The following is an 18,382-nucleotide window of genomic DNA, read 5'->3' as shown; positions in this document are numbered from 1 at the left end:
TGTATAGAAACAATATCTTTAATATGCTACATCATGTAAATATAAAAGTATCATCAAAATAGTCTCTCACGTATAAATTCTCAACATTTAATAACCTGTTTCCAAAAAATAAACTACAATGACAAACATATTGTACATAAAAAAAACACTAAGAAAATGAAAAAATAAGTACATTACTGACTCAGTAGTAGAATTTTCAAGAACAGTACCCGTCTGCTGGTTCTGGGTAACAACCAAAAGCACACAAATCTACAGAAATTGCATTTTTATTACAGTGCTATGTGATGGAAATATGAACAGTGTTAGAAAATTGTGCTCCTATGTTGCTAGCTTTTTATGTCAGATGCTGAATACGAGGTACCAATGTCTGAATGAAGATTTGGATGAAGCTGGAGTTTACAAACATTTACAGTAAAGCTTTGTATGTAAGAATATGTGAAACATTTACATCCAGTAAAAAGCTACATAATGATTCCACTTAGTTACTCAGCGTTAAGTTTCAACATAAAAACATTGCAAGAAGAAAGAAGATCTTGAGTACATATTCACTCAGTGTGTCTTTGATAGATTGAATTTAGCTGTGAAAAGTGGCAAATGGTAAATAATGCTTTTTATGAACTTTCCCGTGTCAGAATGGGTTGAATAATGATCCAGAAACACTGCTACACATTCATGTTCTGTGATTGTCATTTTGGCAATTGCTCACTAACACTGTTTCAAGATCCCTGATTTTTCCCTTTTTTAATTATAAATAAATAAAAACAGTTGCAAAAAGCTGAAGCACAGGAAGCCGGTTTGTGCCCTGTCAGTCACAAATGCTCCCACTCCTTGTACACATGCATCCCGACGCTCAAACAAGCTCACAGGTTTGTGCCACATTATTACATCATCCTGAGACCGTTTGTGGTTTTCCAAGGAGATTTGATCAACACACAGAGGAAAAAAATAAACACTAACAGTAAAAACAAACTATGATACAACTAAATAAATATAGATAACTCAAATTTCAAAATAAAAGTAATAAGTTAAAGCACAAAAAAGCAAACATTTCTCTACCTGAGTGAAAAGAATTTTAAATACTTCACAGTTTAACAACATCCTCCTCTGAGTTTTGTGAGGATTTACAATCACTAATACCCTCACCCAGTCTTTGGAATGCTCTTGTTTTGGTGCTGCGCTCATTGGATTTTGAAAGTTTATATTCCCTTTATCGCCCTCTGTGGACTATAAGGGAGTTTTATTTGGCGACATCTGCTTCCTTGGTTAATGGTATGCTGTATGTCCTTTTTTTTTTTTTAATTCCATCGTCTTTCTCACTGTCCTTCCGTCTTCACTGTCGGCCGTTGGTGGAGATGAACAACACTTGCCCTCTCCTGATAGGCCAGTTGGGGGCTGTGGTGTGATGTAGCTGATTGGGCTGTGGGCATTGGTGGTGCGTTAATTGCCCCCGTCAGAGCTTTCAGCAGTATGGTCGCCTCCTTCTGGTCCTCCTTGCCCTCACCCTCCAAGGTACGAGCCAACCAGCGCTCCACCGCCTCCTCTACCTGGGCTGCTGACGCCGCCTCCGTGAGCATGTCGGCCTCCTGGCTGGCGTCGAACCGCTCCACCATCTGTTTCATGTGCATGTTGACGGGAGCGTTGGCCAGGCAGCAGCTGCACTGGTGGATGCGGAGGGAGAAGCGGTGGAAGAAGGCCTGGGCGCAGAGCTGGCAGCGGTGGGGCCGGTCGCGGCTGCTGTGGAGCCGGCGGTGCAGTTTGAGGTGGATGTACTGGGTGAACTTGGTGTTGCACAGTTTGCACTGATACGGTTTCTCCCCCGAGTGGAGGCGCAGGTGTGTTTTTAAGTTGCTGGTGCTGCTGAAGCGTTTGTGACACACCTGGAAAGCATGAAGTGAAAGGTCAGGGTAAGCAAAGTTCACATGACTAATTATTAACACCTTAAGAAAACAGTTGGTATGTGTTTGGGGACTATTCTGGGAAAACTGAGCATCCCAGTATGATGTCATCTTGATGTCAAATCAGGGTTGACCATGTTATTCCAGTTCTGTGGGTTAATGACATGGGACAATAGCTTTTCTTTCAGTGTAGGATCAGTTCTATCCTCATGCCTCAACACTCACACCCACAGAGTCACACTGCTAAACAATTACGTGACAAAGTGGGTAACGGCTCATTGAAAATTAAATAGGTGCTGTCTTACCAGAAAGTCATGTGAGTCAGAGGGTGTATTGTGTATACAGTGTGTTTCCCTTTGTGTCTTTCACACTCTCATTTTTACACGGTGACATCAGGAAAGAGCTTGTAAGAAGCTTGTAAAAGAGAGAAAGAAAACATGCATACCTGACATTCGTGTGGCTTCTCTCCCGTGTGGACTAGGTGATGTTTCTGGAGGTGGGCCAGCTGAGTGAAGCTCTTTTTGCATAGGTTACACTGGAACGGTCTCTCGCCACTGTGAACTCGGAGATGGACCTACAATTATGCCAATCATAGGAAAAAAAATGAGTTCTGGCGTCCAGGAATTGGAATCCAATTAATGACATTATGAGCACAAGAACTGAAGCTGTTACCTTGAGGTTCGACAGCTGTCCAAAAGTCTTCGAGCAGATATTACATTCATATTTGATCTTCCCGTTCTGCTTCTGCAGCGGATAGGGCAGTGACTTGTGGCCGGGGCCGTTACGTGTCACTATGTTGCTTTTGACTGTCCCCAGGCTCAGATTCATGGCTTCTTCGCATCCAGATGACGACTGCTCAGACGTCTGATGCTGACTGTCGGGTTTGGGGAGAGGGGAGAGTTCTGGGGTGGCTGGCGCGCCTTGTGGTGGCGACACATTTGGCTTTAGCTCTTTAAGACCTCCCTGTGCAGATGGAGGGTAGGGGAGCGACACTGGCAGCAGGTTTGGGGGCCCAATGGGTGGATATGGGAGTCCATCTGTGCCCAAATAGCTGCTGTATCGGAGGGGTCCTCTTGAGGGAAGCATCCCAGGGAAGGGAGGGGAATACGAGGGGAGGAGAAGGCGAGGATAGTGCGGGCTGTAGGGAGGAAGGAGCTGGTAATTTGGCTGAATGGGTCGGGATGGGGGGTATAGAGGATAAGAGGAAACACCTTCCCTGTAGAGGCCGTGGAGGTGAAGAGGGAGGTTTCGGTGCTGAGATGGGAATGTAGGATGGTGATCTGGTAAATACGGGTGATTTAAGCCCAAGCTGGGCTCTCTGTGTTCAGGCTGAGGGGAAGGAATGATCCTCTGGTCTTCTGGATCTCTGTCGCTCTCCTCCTTCTCAACTTTCTTGCTGAAGTCCATGATCTGGTCATCAGGCGTGTCAGGCGGAGTGTCTCTCTCCAGCATCTCCACGTCAATCTTTTCCTCCCCATCTTCATCCCTCTCTTCCTTAACTTCCTCTTTTGTTCTTTCAGTTAGCCACGTCTGCTGAGGTAGGTGCTGTTTGGTGTACTCCAACTCGTCATCAGAACTTATGTATTCTGTAAGAAAAGAATCAGAATGGAGTATTGTCACCAGAGTTTGATGAGTTTGATAAGTTTGACTTCACCTAGTTAAAATGCTTCAAACACAGACACACAACCGCCCACAGAAGGCACTCCCTCTTATGGTAAATGATAGTAGTTTCAATCTGACTTGACACGTAAATCATACATTCGAGGTTTCTGTTTGTCGGTAGTGATTTTGATGTGGAAGAGTAGGTCGGTGGTTCAGTGTGTGGGAGTCCATGTGTCATGTCTCAGTCGCATGACAAGATTCTGGGTTTCATTTGCGAAACCTTTTCTGGGTATAGCTGTCGCTGTCGCTACAAGAAAATGTGAAACATCTCTTCCTTTTTCCCCTCACTTTTTTTTCTTTTTGAGAAATGGTCACCACTACTGCGTGTTAGCTACTGTTTCATGTCATTCTAAAATGTTCATCAGGCAAATTGCATTTGGGGTAATTTAAAGGGATGTACTGGTGTTTTTGTTTCTACCATTATTTTGTACTTAAAAGCTACAGTTTGCAACTTTTATGAAAGTAATGTTTTGCCATGTTTGCTGAAATAGTCACTAGATCCAGAAAGTATTCTGTGAAAGCGAAAGTCTGTGAAAAAAAAATTGTTTCCCTGTTCATCCTCATATTGCCTACCAGACCTGAGGAGTCTCTAACATAGTTTTTGCCTCAAGTGTTTTCAGAAACATATTTTAGTGTACTGTTTAGTTGTTAAACGAAGAAGTTTAGTCTTGCGATGCACCAAGCAACGCCTAACGCCCACCGGCTGGATCAAATATAGCTTTAAATCGCTGTTGATGATTTTCAAACGCTGCCATAGTAATTTACATATCTAAATGTGATTTTAAATGCAGCCACTGGTTGTCTCTCTCTCATTTTACTTCATATGAAAATGAGCTGGCAGAGATTAAAGCCAAGCCAGTTATTTTTATGTTTTTATGTTGTGTTACAGATGCACAGTCATGTATTTCAAAGGCCAAAATGACATCCGGGTTTGTGTGTTCAAACATTGCCACCCGCCACTCCAGCAACCTGAGCTGTCAAACTAGATTGTCAGCAATAAATATTTCAGAAAATCAAACCCGGGAGACAAACAATGAGCATATCTGTACTTAAAATAAAGGTGAAAGCTTGTAGGATTAAGGTGATAAAACAACGTAGTGATACCACCTTGGCATTAGTCACAAATATGAATGGCAACTCATCTGGTGTATCCAGTTGGTGTGAGTCATCAGACTTTGTGGCAACAGACAATCATTCAGGATGATGAGGGTATGACTTGACGTTCTACTAATAGCTCAGAACAGATGACTCATGAAGGTACTTTGACCTGGCATTATTCTCCACTCTCCTTAAAAATCCCAAATCATTTACCGGATCTCATGAAATACTGAGATTTGTTTGGTTCATGTTTGTGTACGGTAAGCCAGACAGGAAGACATCAACTATCTTTGCTGTTTGTTAAAGATAACATCAAGAAAGGAATAATTTGTCTTTATTCACCTGGAAGTGATAACATTCTGCTGATCATTGATATCGTCTCCTGATGCAGACTTTGAGCTAAATGTTTAGTCACAACCAGAGATCTAAATCTGTCATTTTGTCAGATATAGTAAGAAAAATCAGTCCTCAGCAATGCAAATTCTATTACATCAGCTACTTAAGTTTTGCGTCTCTGTGCCTCAAGATATTAGTTAATCTTGTCTGCTTCTCCAGTACCTGTGGAAAAAGACCATCACGTCCAAACATACCACATTTCTCCTCCTGCTTCACTCACTTTGTTTGCTGTCGACCTGCTGGCCGCAGAGCCTCTGGGCGAACTCCTGGCTGTACCACACCAGCAGCTCCTGGCCGGGCTCCACCGGTCGGATGGTGTAGAAGTAGATGTCGCGGCCGTTCTGGCACGCCACCAGGTTCTGTTCGGCCAGAGAACGGGCCGGGTTGACATAACGCATCCAGTTGCTTCTGTGGACATCGTAGCCATCAATAAAGTTTTGAAGCTGCCCACTGCTGTAAATCTGCAGGAGAAGAAGAGAGAAAATGGGATTAAAAGATGTACACTTGAAGCAACTGATTTGTGTGTAACATAATGAGCATTACTTGTATGTTAATTTTGTTAAATATTTAACGTAGTAAATTAATGATGTTGTTTGACCGTCTGTTGGCCACATCCTGCTTTAATTCAAAATTCAAGATTCGGTGTATTTGTCATTTTTTGTACATATTTACATACGTAAAATAGACAAAAGGCTGTGATCCCAGCCCACAGCAGTGCAACAGTAAATAGCAAAATATATATGTTAAAGTAACAATGTATATCTAAAAACTTCAACAAAAAAAATCAACAAAAATCCACATTAAAACATCAAAACAATCACTAGTAAACAATTCAAATTTATTAGGATTATAAAGGAAAAAAACAGAATAATCACCTCTGCCATGTACAGTTAAATGTCCTTGACTTATCAGCTGCTGTATATTTTTTCCTCCTTTGGTCTGCGCTCTACTGCTCTGCTCTGTGTGTCACTCCTGTGTGTGATTATGCGTGTACTGTCACTCTATTAGTAGGCGTAAGGCACGGAGGCGTGGCTGGGACACTCACCACAGAGGCTGTCTCTCTCACTCTCCCTCTTTCCTCATTTTCTCTTTCTCTTTCTCATTTTTTTTTTATATTATTAATATTGTTTCTGTGCATGTATTTTTTTTCATGAAATACATGCCAGTTATATTCTTAACTTTGATCATATCAAATGTCAAAAGTGTGCACTGGCTTGTGAAAACAAACACAGTGTTTGTAGTGGCTGCCTCATTGACAGGTGCTGGCAGGCAGCCAAACACATGCAGGCATGCCTTTGGCGGCACGTCCGCCCCGATCTTCCATCTGTGTTGCAATGTTGATAACATAATTACTACCAAAGAACGTAAGGCTCTCACTACCTTGCACAGGTTTACAGGAAATAAGGCCGGAAGAAAAATACGTAGGGTGGCAGCAAGAGGTCCTTTTGGGAATTGACTCAGCAGAATAGAAAATTTCCTAAGTGACATAAGCTGGATGAGAGACAGGAAAGAAACATGGGACTTGAAGAATAAAAAGGGGCGGAAAGATGAGGATTGTCTGAGTGTGTGCGTGTGAACAATAGTCCCTCCTTTAGGGATGTGACACATGTTGCATAGGACCTGAGTGCCAGTAAGCCTCTGATGACTGTGTGAGAGTAAATCTATTGTTACGTGCCTGCAGCGCTCGCAACTTCCTCTAAAATTTTGACCAAAACCCCTCTACATCAGTGCAGTCTGTGTGAAAGCATTTTTGTTTCCTTATTGACGTATTGACCTAGACTTGATGTGAAACTTCCGTATCTAAGCAACAAAAGTCTCTTTTTTTTTCTTGATAACATAGGAAAAAGAACAGAAGTCAACAACAGCTGTTTTCAGGGTCATATTCTAGTCTAGATTTAAAATCTTTGACTTCTTGACCAGTAACACAATGTGCCTTGTCACTACAATGACACCTATAAAAACAGTATATTTGTGTAGATGCATGCATGTGAATGTGCTTTTCCCTTACCCTCCAGAAATATTTCCTGTTGGCCTGTTTGGGGACATTATCTTTGGTGTAGATGACCCCTTGCAGAGGGCCAAAGCGAGTCCCCTGAGGAATATATTCTTTGCTGAACACGCCCATCACCTGGAACACAAACCAAATACATCCTTAAATTTTTTTCCTCCCATGTTTCGCCTCTATGAATCAATGGGCCCCTGGGCACTGACATGCAGAAGGGCAGAAGGGCCTACCCTCTCTTCTACAAAGAAGCAAAACACACAAACTTTTTAGATGTCTATAGTCTTTTTTTTAATGATTTACATCTCATTGTAGTTATTAGGTATCTTTCTATGATTTTGTGTCTCTTTGTAGTTGATTTGTGTCTCATTTTAGTCATTTTGTGTATCTTTGTAGTTGTTTTACGTCCCTTTGTTATCATTTTGCATCTTTTTGTTTTATGTTTCTTTGTGGTAATCCTCTTGCTCCTCTGCTTTGCTGCTTTTTGTAGTCATTTTGTCTCTCTTTGTAGTGGCTTTGCTTCTCTTGTAGTCATTATGTCTCTTGTAGTCATTTTAAGTGTCTTTGTAGTTGTTTTTTTAACACCTGTTTGTGGTCATTTTCTGTCTCTTCGTAGTTATTCTGCATCTCTTTCTTATTATTTTGAATCTATTTTAGTTGCTTTGCATCTCATTGTAGTTATTTTGAGTCTCTTTGTAGTTGCATTGTAACTCTCTTTGTCTTTGTTTTGCCCCTGTTTTTAGTCTTTGGCACTCTCTTTGTGTCTCTTTGCAGCTGTTTACATCTCTTTGTCGCTGTTTTGTGTCTCCCTGTGGTCGTTTTGAGTCTTTTCTCGGTCAGTACATGTCTTTTCAAGTAATATTTCAAGCGACAGAACTTGTGTTTGTGCATTGTTTATGTCCAGCAGCTAGTTGGCCTGAGTTGCGGTTTAGGCGACTTCGTCATGTTGACCCAGACAGCTCCAGAGCCAGGTTAAAACCCACAAGGTGACACACTTTCGGCGCTAATGAGTTAATCGAATGAAGAGAATTACACTTTCTCTGACCTACTCCACTGATCTCTGACCTGCTGTCCTCATAAGCACCAGAGAGGCACGAGAAAGAGAGGTCACCTGTTGACCTCTGAACTTAATGGATCTCTCATTAATTAAGTGTTTTAATATTCATAGAACACAAAACAACACTTTTAAATTGGAAAACTACAAAGACAAAAGCTGATTGCTTGCGCTTCTGACATGTTGCATCACAGCCTAAAAGCCCTGATTACAAAATGTTACCTACAGATGTGAAATTGAGTCACACCTCTGTCTTTAATTGGATTCCCTGGAAAAGGTGCTTTCCACAGTTTCTCCGAAACATTTTGCAAGGACTTGCGTGGGATTTCACAAATCATTTGACCCAGGGGCATATAATATATATTTGGTAAGAATAAACCTGTTCTGCGGGTTATCGAGTCATTTCTGACCCCCTGAGGTAGTTTTATAGTGAGTTGGATTTTAAAAAAAATATTGGTAAAAATAGTGAATCTAAAATGAGGACATACGGGATATGTCAGTGTCTTTTTTGTTGTGCAGAACAGCTTCACAGTTCACACTTTCATAGAAAGTGCACAGGCTTTGGGGTCAACCCTCCTTAAAGCAAACCCAAACACACACACCATCAGGCAGTGGCATATGTGGCGTACGCAGCCTCTGTGTCTTGAGGAGCTTTGTTTTCAATCCTTAAGTAACCCCCCGCTTTACCCCCCCACCCCATACATAAAGACACACTCTTTCTTCCTGCCATTGAGTAATTGTAATACAAACTGACCCTCAAAAGGATTTTCGTGACGTCCCATTTAAAGGTCAAACCCCAAATCAACAAATATTGCAAACACCTCAACACCTTCTGATTATTTTTTACACTTTGACGGATAAAGTTGGAAATTATGTAAAATCAGTTAATTAGAAGAACAACAGGTCACTGAGGGCAGAGTGTGTGCGTGTGTTAGGCGGTCGTGGAGGCGAGCGAAGTGATTCCTGGATGTGATGAACCAGTGTGACAGGGACATTGTGCTTTGCTGGTGTTGCGTGACTAACGAATCGCTGTGGCCGCTGCTGCTCCTTAACCGCACAGTTCGGCCAGGTTGGGAGGAAGCGGGGAGGAGGATGGGCGTTCTTAAGTAGACCCACGCTATCACACCCTTGAACGCCCTCCTTTTCCTCCTGCCTTCCCCCCCCAGCCCCCTGGTCTTTTCTTAACCCTCTTGAAATAGCTCGTGCACCCGCCAGGTTGAGGCCTGGCCGGCTGCCTGGCCCCAACGAAAGTTAATCATCTGGTTTTAACCTAAATCCCCCCCCAACACACCCTCCTCTCCCCAGCTTCTCCCCACTGCCTCTCTCCCAGCTCACTGGCACCCGTTGTTATAACGCCCCATCTGCCACGTGCCCCATCCAACCTTCTTTGCATTTCCTGGCACACTTTGGAGAAAAAACTTGGAGAAAGATGAGGTTTAGAAAAAATGTAAAGAAGTTAAGTGGGCCCAGCATTCCTCCTGGCAGCCACACAGGTGCTGAACAAGTATGGCAAAGACGATAGTTTGTTGACTACAGTTTTCTTTAGATTTGACTCATCTTTCAAACTGAAACATTAACCTGTTTTAAAAAAATTCCCTTCCCTCTGAGCCTTTGTGATAACTGTGTGACCTGCACCCTACTTTTCAGATGACACATGTATGTAATTATGCCACCCCACACACCCAAACAAAGGAGCGGCTGTGTTTCATGATGATCACAGGAAATGAATTTCCCGACCACCTTTAGGGAGTCAAGGAGAAAGATTCACATGATGCCATCATTAGGAAGGGAAACCACTCGGTGGACTTGGGCCAGTGTGAGGAAAGCAGATTACTGGCAAGCATGTGAGTGTGTGTGCCCGTGCTTGTTTTCATGTTTCATTTCTTATCTGATGTCTTTTTGATTTGCTGATCACACATGCAAACACACATACATGAACACTAATTAGCTGCCAGTTTTGATGTAAATCTGAAATAAAAAAAATATACCTAAATGACATTTTTATAATTAGGATTGGTCAGATAGAACTGCTCTATTTGAGCACTAGTAAATGCAAAAAATCGAGTTTGGCTGCATCAAGTGTGACATGTGTCTAAAATGTGTTAGCTGGTAAACAAGGCCCAGGGATTTGACATTAGCCTTCGGAGTGATTTTTATCACTACCATTTGCATGCTTTTCTCTTCCCGCAGTGGTAAATGCAGCACAGAGAGAAGAAAGAGTTGAGAGTATGAGAGTGAGAAAGGGGAACGACGGCAGAAAGTGTTGCCAGAAAGAGGAAGGGGACAGTGAAGTCAACCACAAGCATCAGTGTCGAGCATTAAGAGCAACAAAACAAGTGAGTGTGACATCTCTTTCTTTCTCTCTTCCTTTTTAAGATGATGATTTTAACGTTTGTTACATTACAAATTCCCTTTTAAAACCATGTTCGCTTGGAGACACGATTGCAGTGCTCAACAGTGACATGTCCAGACAGATACTGGATCTTACTGCGCTGCATGCCAAACAGTCAGCTGATTGAAATAGCCCTGGGACATTAAGTTTGCTCCTCCTGACTCACCTGAGTAGGAAAGGCATAGAAGGTAAATAGCTCAGGCACGGTCGTAAAGCAGGGAAGTCGTGACGTTATAAGATCATCTGGAAGTCAAGCTAATTCCTGACATCTAACTCTGTGTGTCATGAGTAAGGAGTGTCTGCATGCATTTTTTTATTATATCCATATGTGCAAAGAGGCCACACAAAGGCTGAAACATTTGGGTGACATAATGGAAGCTAAGGTGGCCAGAGGACATGAAAAGGCCCCTGACCTCAAGCTGCCAGTGGCCTCATGTCCACAGCCCCACCCAGACAGACACACTCAAATGCTGTGCACTGTACTGTAAGTGCAAAGAACTCATTAGTCAGCAGATCTTTTGTTCCAAGAAACCCAATGCAGATGGCCCAACAGAATATTATGTAACATAGAATTAGTATTTAGAAGTGTAAACACTAAAGATTTAATCTAACGAAACTGAAACCGAAACACTTAAGAAACGCAGCTCATTAACAGTAGGGTCAAAGTTATAGATTGTCATATTAGAATATGTGCTTTAATGCCAGTCAACCGCTTGGTTGTCAGCACATGGTTGTATATTGGCTTTTTTATCTAAAAGAAATTTCAAGAATAAATAGGTCTGGGTGATATGGAGAAAATCAAAGATATGAAGATATTTTTGACCAAATGCCTCTGTATCAATATTTTGATATGTACACTGGAAAAATAAACTAACTGTTTTAACTTGTTTTTAACTTAAAAAAGGTTGGTGTCCTGGCTGCCTTAAAATTGAAGTTGACTGAATTTTAAAAGAAAAGTTAAGGTAAGTTTGTGATAATTCAACTTGTCGTCTCAAATTCAACTTAAAGATTTAAGGCAGTCTAAGCACTAACTTTATAAAGTTGAAACAAATAGTTACTTTAAACAGTGCAATGTTTACTATCAATGCTTTCATAAAATATTTACACAATAAAAGTTTTGATAAATAATCATCAGTAATGCAGATATAATGACTAAGTGGGTAAAGGCTGATGATTGAACAGCTAGAAAAGTCCGGTATGTTTAGAAAATGCCATCACTTTACTGTAAAACAGTCTTTTTAACCAGGAGAAGACAACACTTACATTACGATATCCAAAATCTAAGACAATTTCTACTCTTATATCACAATATCAACAGCCATAGGAGTAAACTGTTCTATAAGGAGCTGAATTGCTCTCACCTCGTTGTCTGTGCCGTATTCGAGGGTGAGGTTTCGTGGGATGGACGTCATGGCTTTGGGCAGGCTAAAGTTGGGGTCTGACACCTGGTCCGGCACAATGTAGGTGCAATTAAGGACAAAGTCCACCTCCCTCCACCCGCTCATGTCTCCCAGTGTGCTTTCCAGCTTCATCTTGACACTGTACAATATAGTGTAGGTGAAGGATTCAGGCTTCAGAGCTTTTAGTTTGGTTTGGTTTAGGTTGCTTTGGTATAGAAGAAGTACTTTGGTTTGGTTCAGTAGGTCCCTCGTTTTAGGTACGCGGGTTAAAGCTCAAGATCTGAAAAAAATAGAGAGAGAAAGACATTTTAGACCAATAAAAATCAGTCGTAATCATAATAAGTTTAAGATAAAGTGCGTTTTTATGGAAAGAAATACGCAGTACAGAAATAAATCATCTTTTACGTGGCAAACAACTTCTATAAAAAGTCAGTTTATGACAGTAGTTTGACCTCAAAGCTTAAGAATCTAAATATTCAATGTCAACTGAATCCATGACTGATTGGAATCGGTATAAAAGACACTATTTTCCATTATTTAAAAATACCTTCTGGCAGTCATTCATTACTCAGGTAGTCAGTTCCATTCATGAACTACCAAAGTTTATTGACACTGCTGTTGGCCAACTTCCTAATGCTCGCCATTCAGTTAAACCAGCCATTTCTTCTTGAGGACAGCAGGTCAGCTTGTTGTTTTCTGTTCATCATGTATCATTTATACATCTTTGAATGATCCAAAGTTATCATTGCCAGTGCAAAAAAAGACAGAAATATGACTTACTTTCACACATTCAGTCAGCTGTAGGATCCTCATTTCTTTGGCTATGTCATCCCTTGATGGTTTCCCTCTTAATACTCTCTCTTCTTTCCCCTGTGTTTCTTGAGGGGTTTCTTTTCAGTTAGATCCTCTGGGTATCCGCTCTCGCTGTGGTTACTCTGTCACCATCACCAGAAACTCATGAGCCTGGATTGCGCCAAGCTTTTTTAGCTCAACGCCTCAGCCAATCCCGAGCCACAGTGGTCATGTGATTGAGCCATCTGACACACAACTGTTGGTTTTAGACAACAACATCAGTGACGTTGTACACTTGGCCAGCAAGGGGCTATTGTGATGAATGCTTACTCACACACACACACACACACACACACACACACACACACACACGCACGCACAAAGAAGACATGTTAATGAATGAATAAAAGAAGAGCAGATGGCTGGCCTGTTGCCACTGAAAAACACACTCATAGACTTTTGCTTGGTTTGGCACTTAATGAGCAATCTGCTGCCACTGTATCTCCTTGACCTACATCTCACCGTAGAACGTCTTAAAGACCCCTAAGACCCCTGCCACACACACACACACACACACACACACACACACACACACACACACACATATATGAATACTGAACAAACATGAGCACTGTTTTTCATCTATATTCTAATTGTAATCAAGTAAGAAAAAAGGTAAAAAGAAATACAAAAAAATAGTAATACTGATGTTCTCTGTGTCTTACATGTCTTCCCTGCCCTATGCTGAATGGTGCGGCTTCACTCATTCACAGATAACAGATGTAGGGCAGGTCACCCTGGCACGCAGGAAGGAGATTTAGACACCTGTCTGGTGAGCATCCCCTTTACTTTCAGACACACACACAGTCTAATAACATAGTGCTCTGGGTCACCTCACCTGGTGACCTGCATAAAGATCACCAGGACAGGAGAGAGCTGTTAAAACAACATATGGAGGGTAAAAAAGAGAATGTGACTCTTCCATATGTAGAGATGCAACCTGTTCAAGAAAGCACATGTGAAATTGAGTTTTCTTAGATGAGAAAAAATAGAGATTAAACTTTAAAAAAAAAAAAAAAAATTGTGAGTAATAGGACTGTGTGTGGGAATTCTCTCTTTCTCTCATCTATGGACATTTTCCAACTGTCCACGTTTTTTTTTTTTTATGTGTGCATGTGCTTACACTTTTAAATTAAATTTTATTAAAACAAGTAAAATGCCTTACAAACACATGAGCCTTAAATACACATTTGCCTGATTTTTTTCACATATGAATAAATGTTTTTCTCCCAGTACATTGGAAAATGTGAAATGAGGGTTTTCATGTGTGATGGGTGAAATTTAATAATAATAATAATAATAATAATCTGTCAGTGACACATAACTGTGCAGAAATTATGGATTTCTCCATTTTATTATTGTAATTTACAACATGCATCTTAATCTAAATTCACCAAATGTTGCATAACTTGCAGGATAAATATTAAAAATATTGAAAATGTCAAAATTGCAGGCACAGTGCTAATTTCCTTGTTCCTAAAAGTACAAGACTTTTGTTAATTTTCAAAGTTTTAATTTGTTTTTGTTTTATTTATTTTTGCACAATTTAAAATATATAAAATTACAAGTATAGTATACAATAGTATAAAACCCAATGAGTGGCAGACAATTGAGTGAGCTTATCTGAAGACTCTGCCTGAAAAAAACTTTTAAATTTTACTATGTTATAAAAAAATACAGAAAATTATCCAATAACATAGAAAGTGATAGCAAACTAATATCAAATACATATAACAACAAAAATAAAAATAGAAAATGTAATAAAAAGCTGAAAAAATGGGTAAGGAGTATTTTTTGTTTTGTCATATAATATTAAATATAGTGTAAAACCAAGAAGAAGATATTTAGGAAGCTTAAGACAAACGTTTGATTTCCAACATTCACATAACAGTTAGAGATGAAAAGAAAATGCATTTTACATGTGTTAAAGTACCAAATATTGAATATATGTTTACACACATTTTTTAAAACTATAAATTGACACATAGCTGTATCTTTATTTCAAGCATTCTAACTATTTCTGTCCATTACAAATACCCCTCCTACTCTCCTCCTTTCTTTCCTAACTTGGCTGCTAAAATAGTAAATTGGCTGCCATATGGCAAGGCCGCTATTCCAAGAGTAGAGCTTTACTGTCCAGTGTGGCATGGGGGTTAATGGTGATGGTGGAAGGAGTGTGTGTGTGTGTGTGTGTGTGTGTGTGTCGTGGGGGATTTGGGCTCTTTCACTGGCCTGCGCCTGGCTGGGCTAATTTCTCTAATTTGCAGACAGTCTGGGCACAGGCTCAGGGCTCAGAGGCTAAAGACCCAGCACTCCAGGATAGCAGGCTAACCGACTCATCTCACTCCCTGACACACATCACATCCGGGACATCAGATAGGTCCAGACACGCTTTTTTTTCCAGCGAGGGAAACTGCAAGCGCAGGGCAAAGGAAACTGGGCCTTTGCACAAAAGGGAGGGAGGGAGGGAGATAACAAGCAGACAAGCCGAAAAGGATAAGTGGAGGAAAGACCTGAGGTCAGCTGTATTGAAGCTGTCTGAGATGGAGAAAATCAGACAAAGTGATGTGACCTGAGTCCTGATAATGCTAATTTGAGGATACTTTTGGTGTTTTGTAATAGTCTGGTCTAAAAGGACACCTGTTGCTATGCAAAAGTCTAAGTCTGTGCTACTCCAGCGTCAGTAACAGTGCGGAGAAAGCTGCAACCTGTTTTACCAAATGCTGATCATACAAACAGGTTAAACGAACTGCTGGCTTAAGCAAGACACATAGTGTTAGTTTGAATGTTTTATGTTTAAAACTGCATGGTGGTGCAGAAGACACAGTGAAGTATAACTTGTGACCAAAGATATTGGAAGTGGAACTCTAAAAGTTTATTGGGCCATCCAACAAGAGCACATTACAAACCTGCCTCGATTACTCCTGATGTACTTGACTATTAAGTAAAACACAATAAAAAGCACCAGTTAGTAACATTTCTAATATATATGTTCTTAACTAATTTACACCCTCAAATCGAAAAAAACCTCAAAAACCCTTACATTTCATCTATTGCGTTCGGCCAACCCACATAATGTGTACTGGAGACTAGTGAACCTACTGTATGACACATAAAAATGTGATACCATGTGAAAGCAGTGACTCATTAGCAATACAACAAAGAGCCAATGGTCGTTTCAGGATGTAGTACATCTGTTTCTCTAAGCTACAAGAAACAAATAGGGCAATTAGGAGTGTAAAGTAAATAATCCTATTGTTTACCCATCAATAACCACTGATTCCACCAACTAGCACCACCCCATTCCCCATTACGCATGTACCCCAACCAGTGAACAACTAACCCATGAAATGTGTGTTGTGGAACAAACAATTGTCCCTTTGCCTATTGCATCCAAGTTTAATGGTATAGTTTCATTCAAGATGAAATAGGTATACAATGTATACAATAACACTGTCAGTCAAATATATATTTAACTTTGTTCACTGTGCATCTTTTTAAACTCTTTTATGGTAAATGAATTACACTCAAAATAAAAGTTTAGGCAGGTGGAGAGGAGATAAAGGGGGAATGGGAAGAAACTCAAGGAGGCGCTAGATCATGTACACAGTATTATCATATGTGTATTAATATCATATCAATACTTCATTTTTAAGATACTAAGGTAATCATCAGTTCCTTATATCCCAACGCTTCTGTCCAGCTTACCTTATCTAAAAGTCCATGGTTTAGGTTGGTAGTCTGAAAAGCATCCAATGCACCAGCGCATTGGCCATCCATTTATCGATAAAGGCATACTAAAAGATTTTGTAAGATGGGCGGTCATTGGAGTTGGTTTCATTCGTCTACCTTTTTAATCATGGCCTCTATTTTTTTTAAAAACGTGCATTTGGAATGAGTACGATTAATCTTTGTTTAATTTTAAACATCTGTTTATTGATTTTGAAGAACAGTATAAAAGTACAGTAGAGCAAACACACCAACACCAAATGCACAGTAAAAAACAACTGCAGTAAACAAACAACAACAACAAAACATTGATAGTAAAAAGGAATAAAAAAGGAATAATTCCACCAAGTTATCTCATACATTACAGGAAATTGACATATGACACAGTGACAAAGCTAACCTGTTAGACCATTAATCATTAATTTTCCCATAAATTTAAAAAACTACTACCACTAGCCTATTGCAAAACTTAAGGATCATGAGATGACGTTCACAGAATGTGAAAAAGCTGGTAAGGAAACCATGTGATAAGATCCACTAAAGGATAAAAGGTAACAGAAGGTGATAGAAACTTAAAGCTCTGCTTACATTGCTGTTACGATAACAGGTTGTTTGTAATGCAGCCACATTCAGTTCCAGTGTTTTCCTTGAGTGATAATGAAAGTGGAAATAATCCTGTCATGACAGCTCATGTTGTGTTTATAGTTTGTTGGCCGTGACTCAGAATGCAAGCACACTGTTCTTCTTTAGTGGAAACATGCCACACCCTGAAATATATGAAACTTTTTGAAGGCTAGGTGATGACCATGTTTACATCACTCGCTCTGTCTTTCTTAGTTCCTGGGTGTCCCCAATCCCTCTTATTCTATTGGTGATCCCCTCCCTTGGTGTTTTTCCACTTGGTAAACAGTAAACAGCTGAGCAGCAGATACTAAGACAACAAAAAGAGGATTATTTGGTTGTTAATGCATTGTTACTGTGGTACTGCTGTTGTTGTCCCTAGCAACAACCACATTCACTTTACCAGGAAGTAGATGACCTATAGGAAGTAGCCATAGAAACATCACTTTTTATGGGGTTGTTGTTTACTGAGCCTGGTCAGCTTAGTTTTCCATCAGATCCCTTTAACCAGAGGGATTATCCCTGCTGGCTGAATCTTAAATATGTTGACGATTACATTATTGAATTTCATTACGAACATGCATAAGCAATTGTTTTCCTGGAAGCATCTTTGTTTTGTGCAAGTCCCATTGTTGTCAGTGCATGAGTGGGAAATCCAAATTCAGTGTTTGTCCCTGACATGCTTTATTTTTACAAATCATTTGTGAACACTTTTTCAAAAACTCTATTTTACCAGAGGGAGGGCTTTTATGCTTTCACGTCAGTGATAGTCGTGGTTAGAAGCATTATATTTTCAGGTTGTCCATCCTTTCAATTCTTGATAACGCAATATCTCAAGAACACATTGATGGAAATTCTTCAAATTTGGCACAAACATCCACTTGGACCAAAGGATGAACTGATTACATTTTTGGTTAACCCAAAGTTAAGGTCATTGTGACCTGGTCTGTCCCATTCTGGTGAATGTGATATCTTAACAAGGAATTGAGGCAATTTCCTTAGATTTTGCAAAAATGTCCACTTGGACTCAAAAATAAACTGCTAAGAATTCAGTGGTCAAAGGTCAAGGTCACATTGACCTGGTTTGTTCCATTGTGGTAAACATGATATCTTAAGAAGGCCTTGAATTTCTTCAAATTTGGCAAAACAGTCACTTAGACACATCAAAGAACTGGTTAGATTTTGGTGACCTTACCTCCTTCTCATTTTTGTGAACACAATATTACGGGCAGGCCTTTAGGGAAATATCCTCGAATTTGGCACAAACTAGTCGGACTCCTT

At 40.3% G+C, this 18,382-nt stretch overlaps 2 protein-coding genes across 3 annotated transcripts in view; one reads left to right on the top strand and one right to left on the bottom strand.

Moving 5' to 3' along the window:
• Positions 1-12,046, bottom strand: LOC121957610 (PR domain zinc finger protein 1-like). 2 transcript variants are annotated; one of them, XM_042506278.1, is made up of 6 exons: positions 11,861-12,046; positions 7,060-7,179; positions 5,272-5,512; positions 2,568-3,481; positions 2,341-2,469; positions 1-1,877 (listed from the first exon to the last, which is right to left on the bottom strand). In XM_042506278.1, the coding sequence occupies exons 1-6, from the start codon at positions 12,029-12,031 to the stop codon at positions 1,314-1,316; spliced, it is 2,139 nt and encodes a 712-aa protein (XP_042362212.1). In that variant the 5' UTR covers positions 12,032-12,046; the 3' UTR covers positions 1-1,313. The 2 variants fall into 2 exon arrangements, with proteins under 2 accessions (XP_042362212.1, XP_042362211.1); XM_042506277.1 differs by lacking the exons at positions 7,060-7,179; positions 11,861-12,046 and adding an exon at positions 5,927-6,013.
• The window catches only part of LOC121957609 (prolyl endopeptidase-like), a 39,721-nt gene continuing 31,764 nt past the window's right edge, over positions 10,426-18,382 (top strand). Inside the window, exon 1 of the mRNA XM_042506275.1 lies at positions 10,426-10,443. The gene's annotated coding sequence lies outside the window, so the exon portion shown is untranslated. The remainder of the gene's footprint in view (positions 10,444-18,382) is intronic.

The sequence above is a fragment of the Plectropomus leopardus genome, chromosome 18 (assembly GCF_008729295.1).
Source record: "Plectropomus leopardus isolate mb chromosome 18, YSFRI_Pleo_2.0, whole genome shotgun sequence".
Lineage (NCBI taxonomy): Eukaryota > Metazoa > Chordata > Actinopteri > Perciformes > Serranidae > Plectropomus > Plectropomus leopardus.
Note: the sequence above shows the minus strand (reverse complement) of the source record. Positions and strands in the feature narration are given on the sequence as shown.

Bases quoted from the DNA above. Each gene is read 5' to 3' on its own strand.
- LOC121957610 (XM_042506278.1), bottom strand. From the start codon at position 12,031: ATGAAGCTGGAAAGCACACTGGGAGACATGAGCGGGTGGAGGGAGGTG. The intron at 7,180-11,860 runs GTGAGAGCAATT...TTTGTGTTCCAG, and splicing joins AATACGGCACAGACAACGAG to GTGATGGGCGTGTTCAGCAA. The intron at 5,513-7,059 runs GTAAGGGAAAAG...CTTCTCCTGCAG, and splicing joins ACAGGAAATATTTCTGGAGG to ATTTACAGCAGTGGGCAGCT.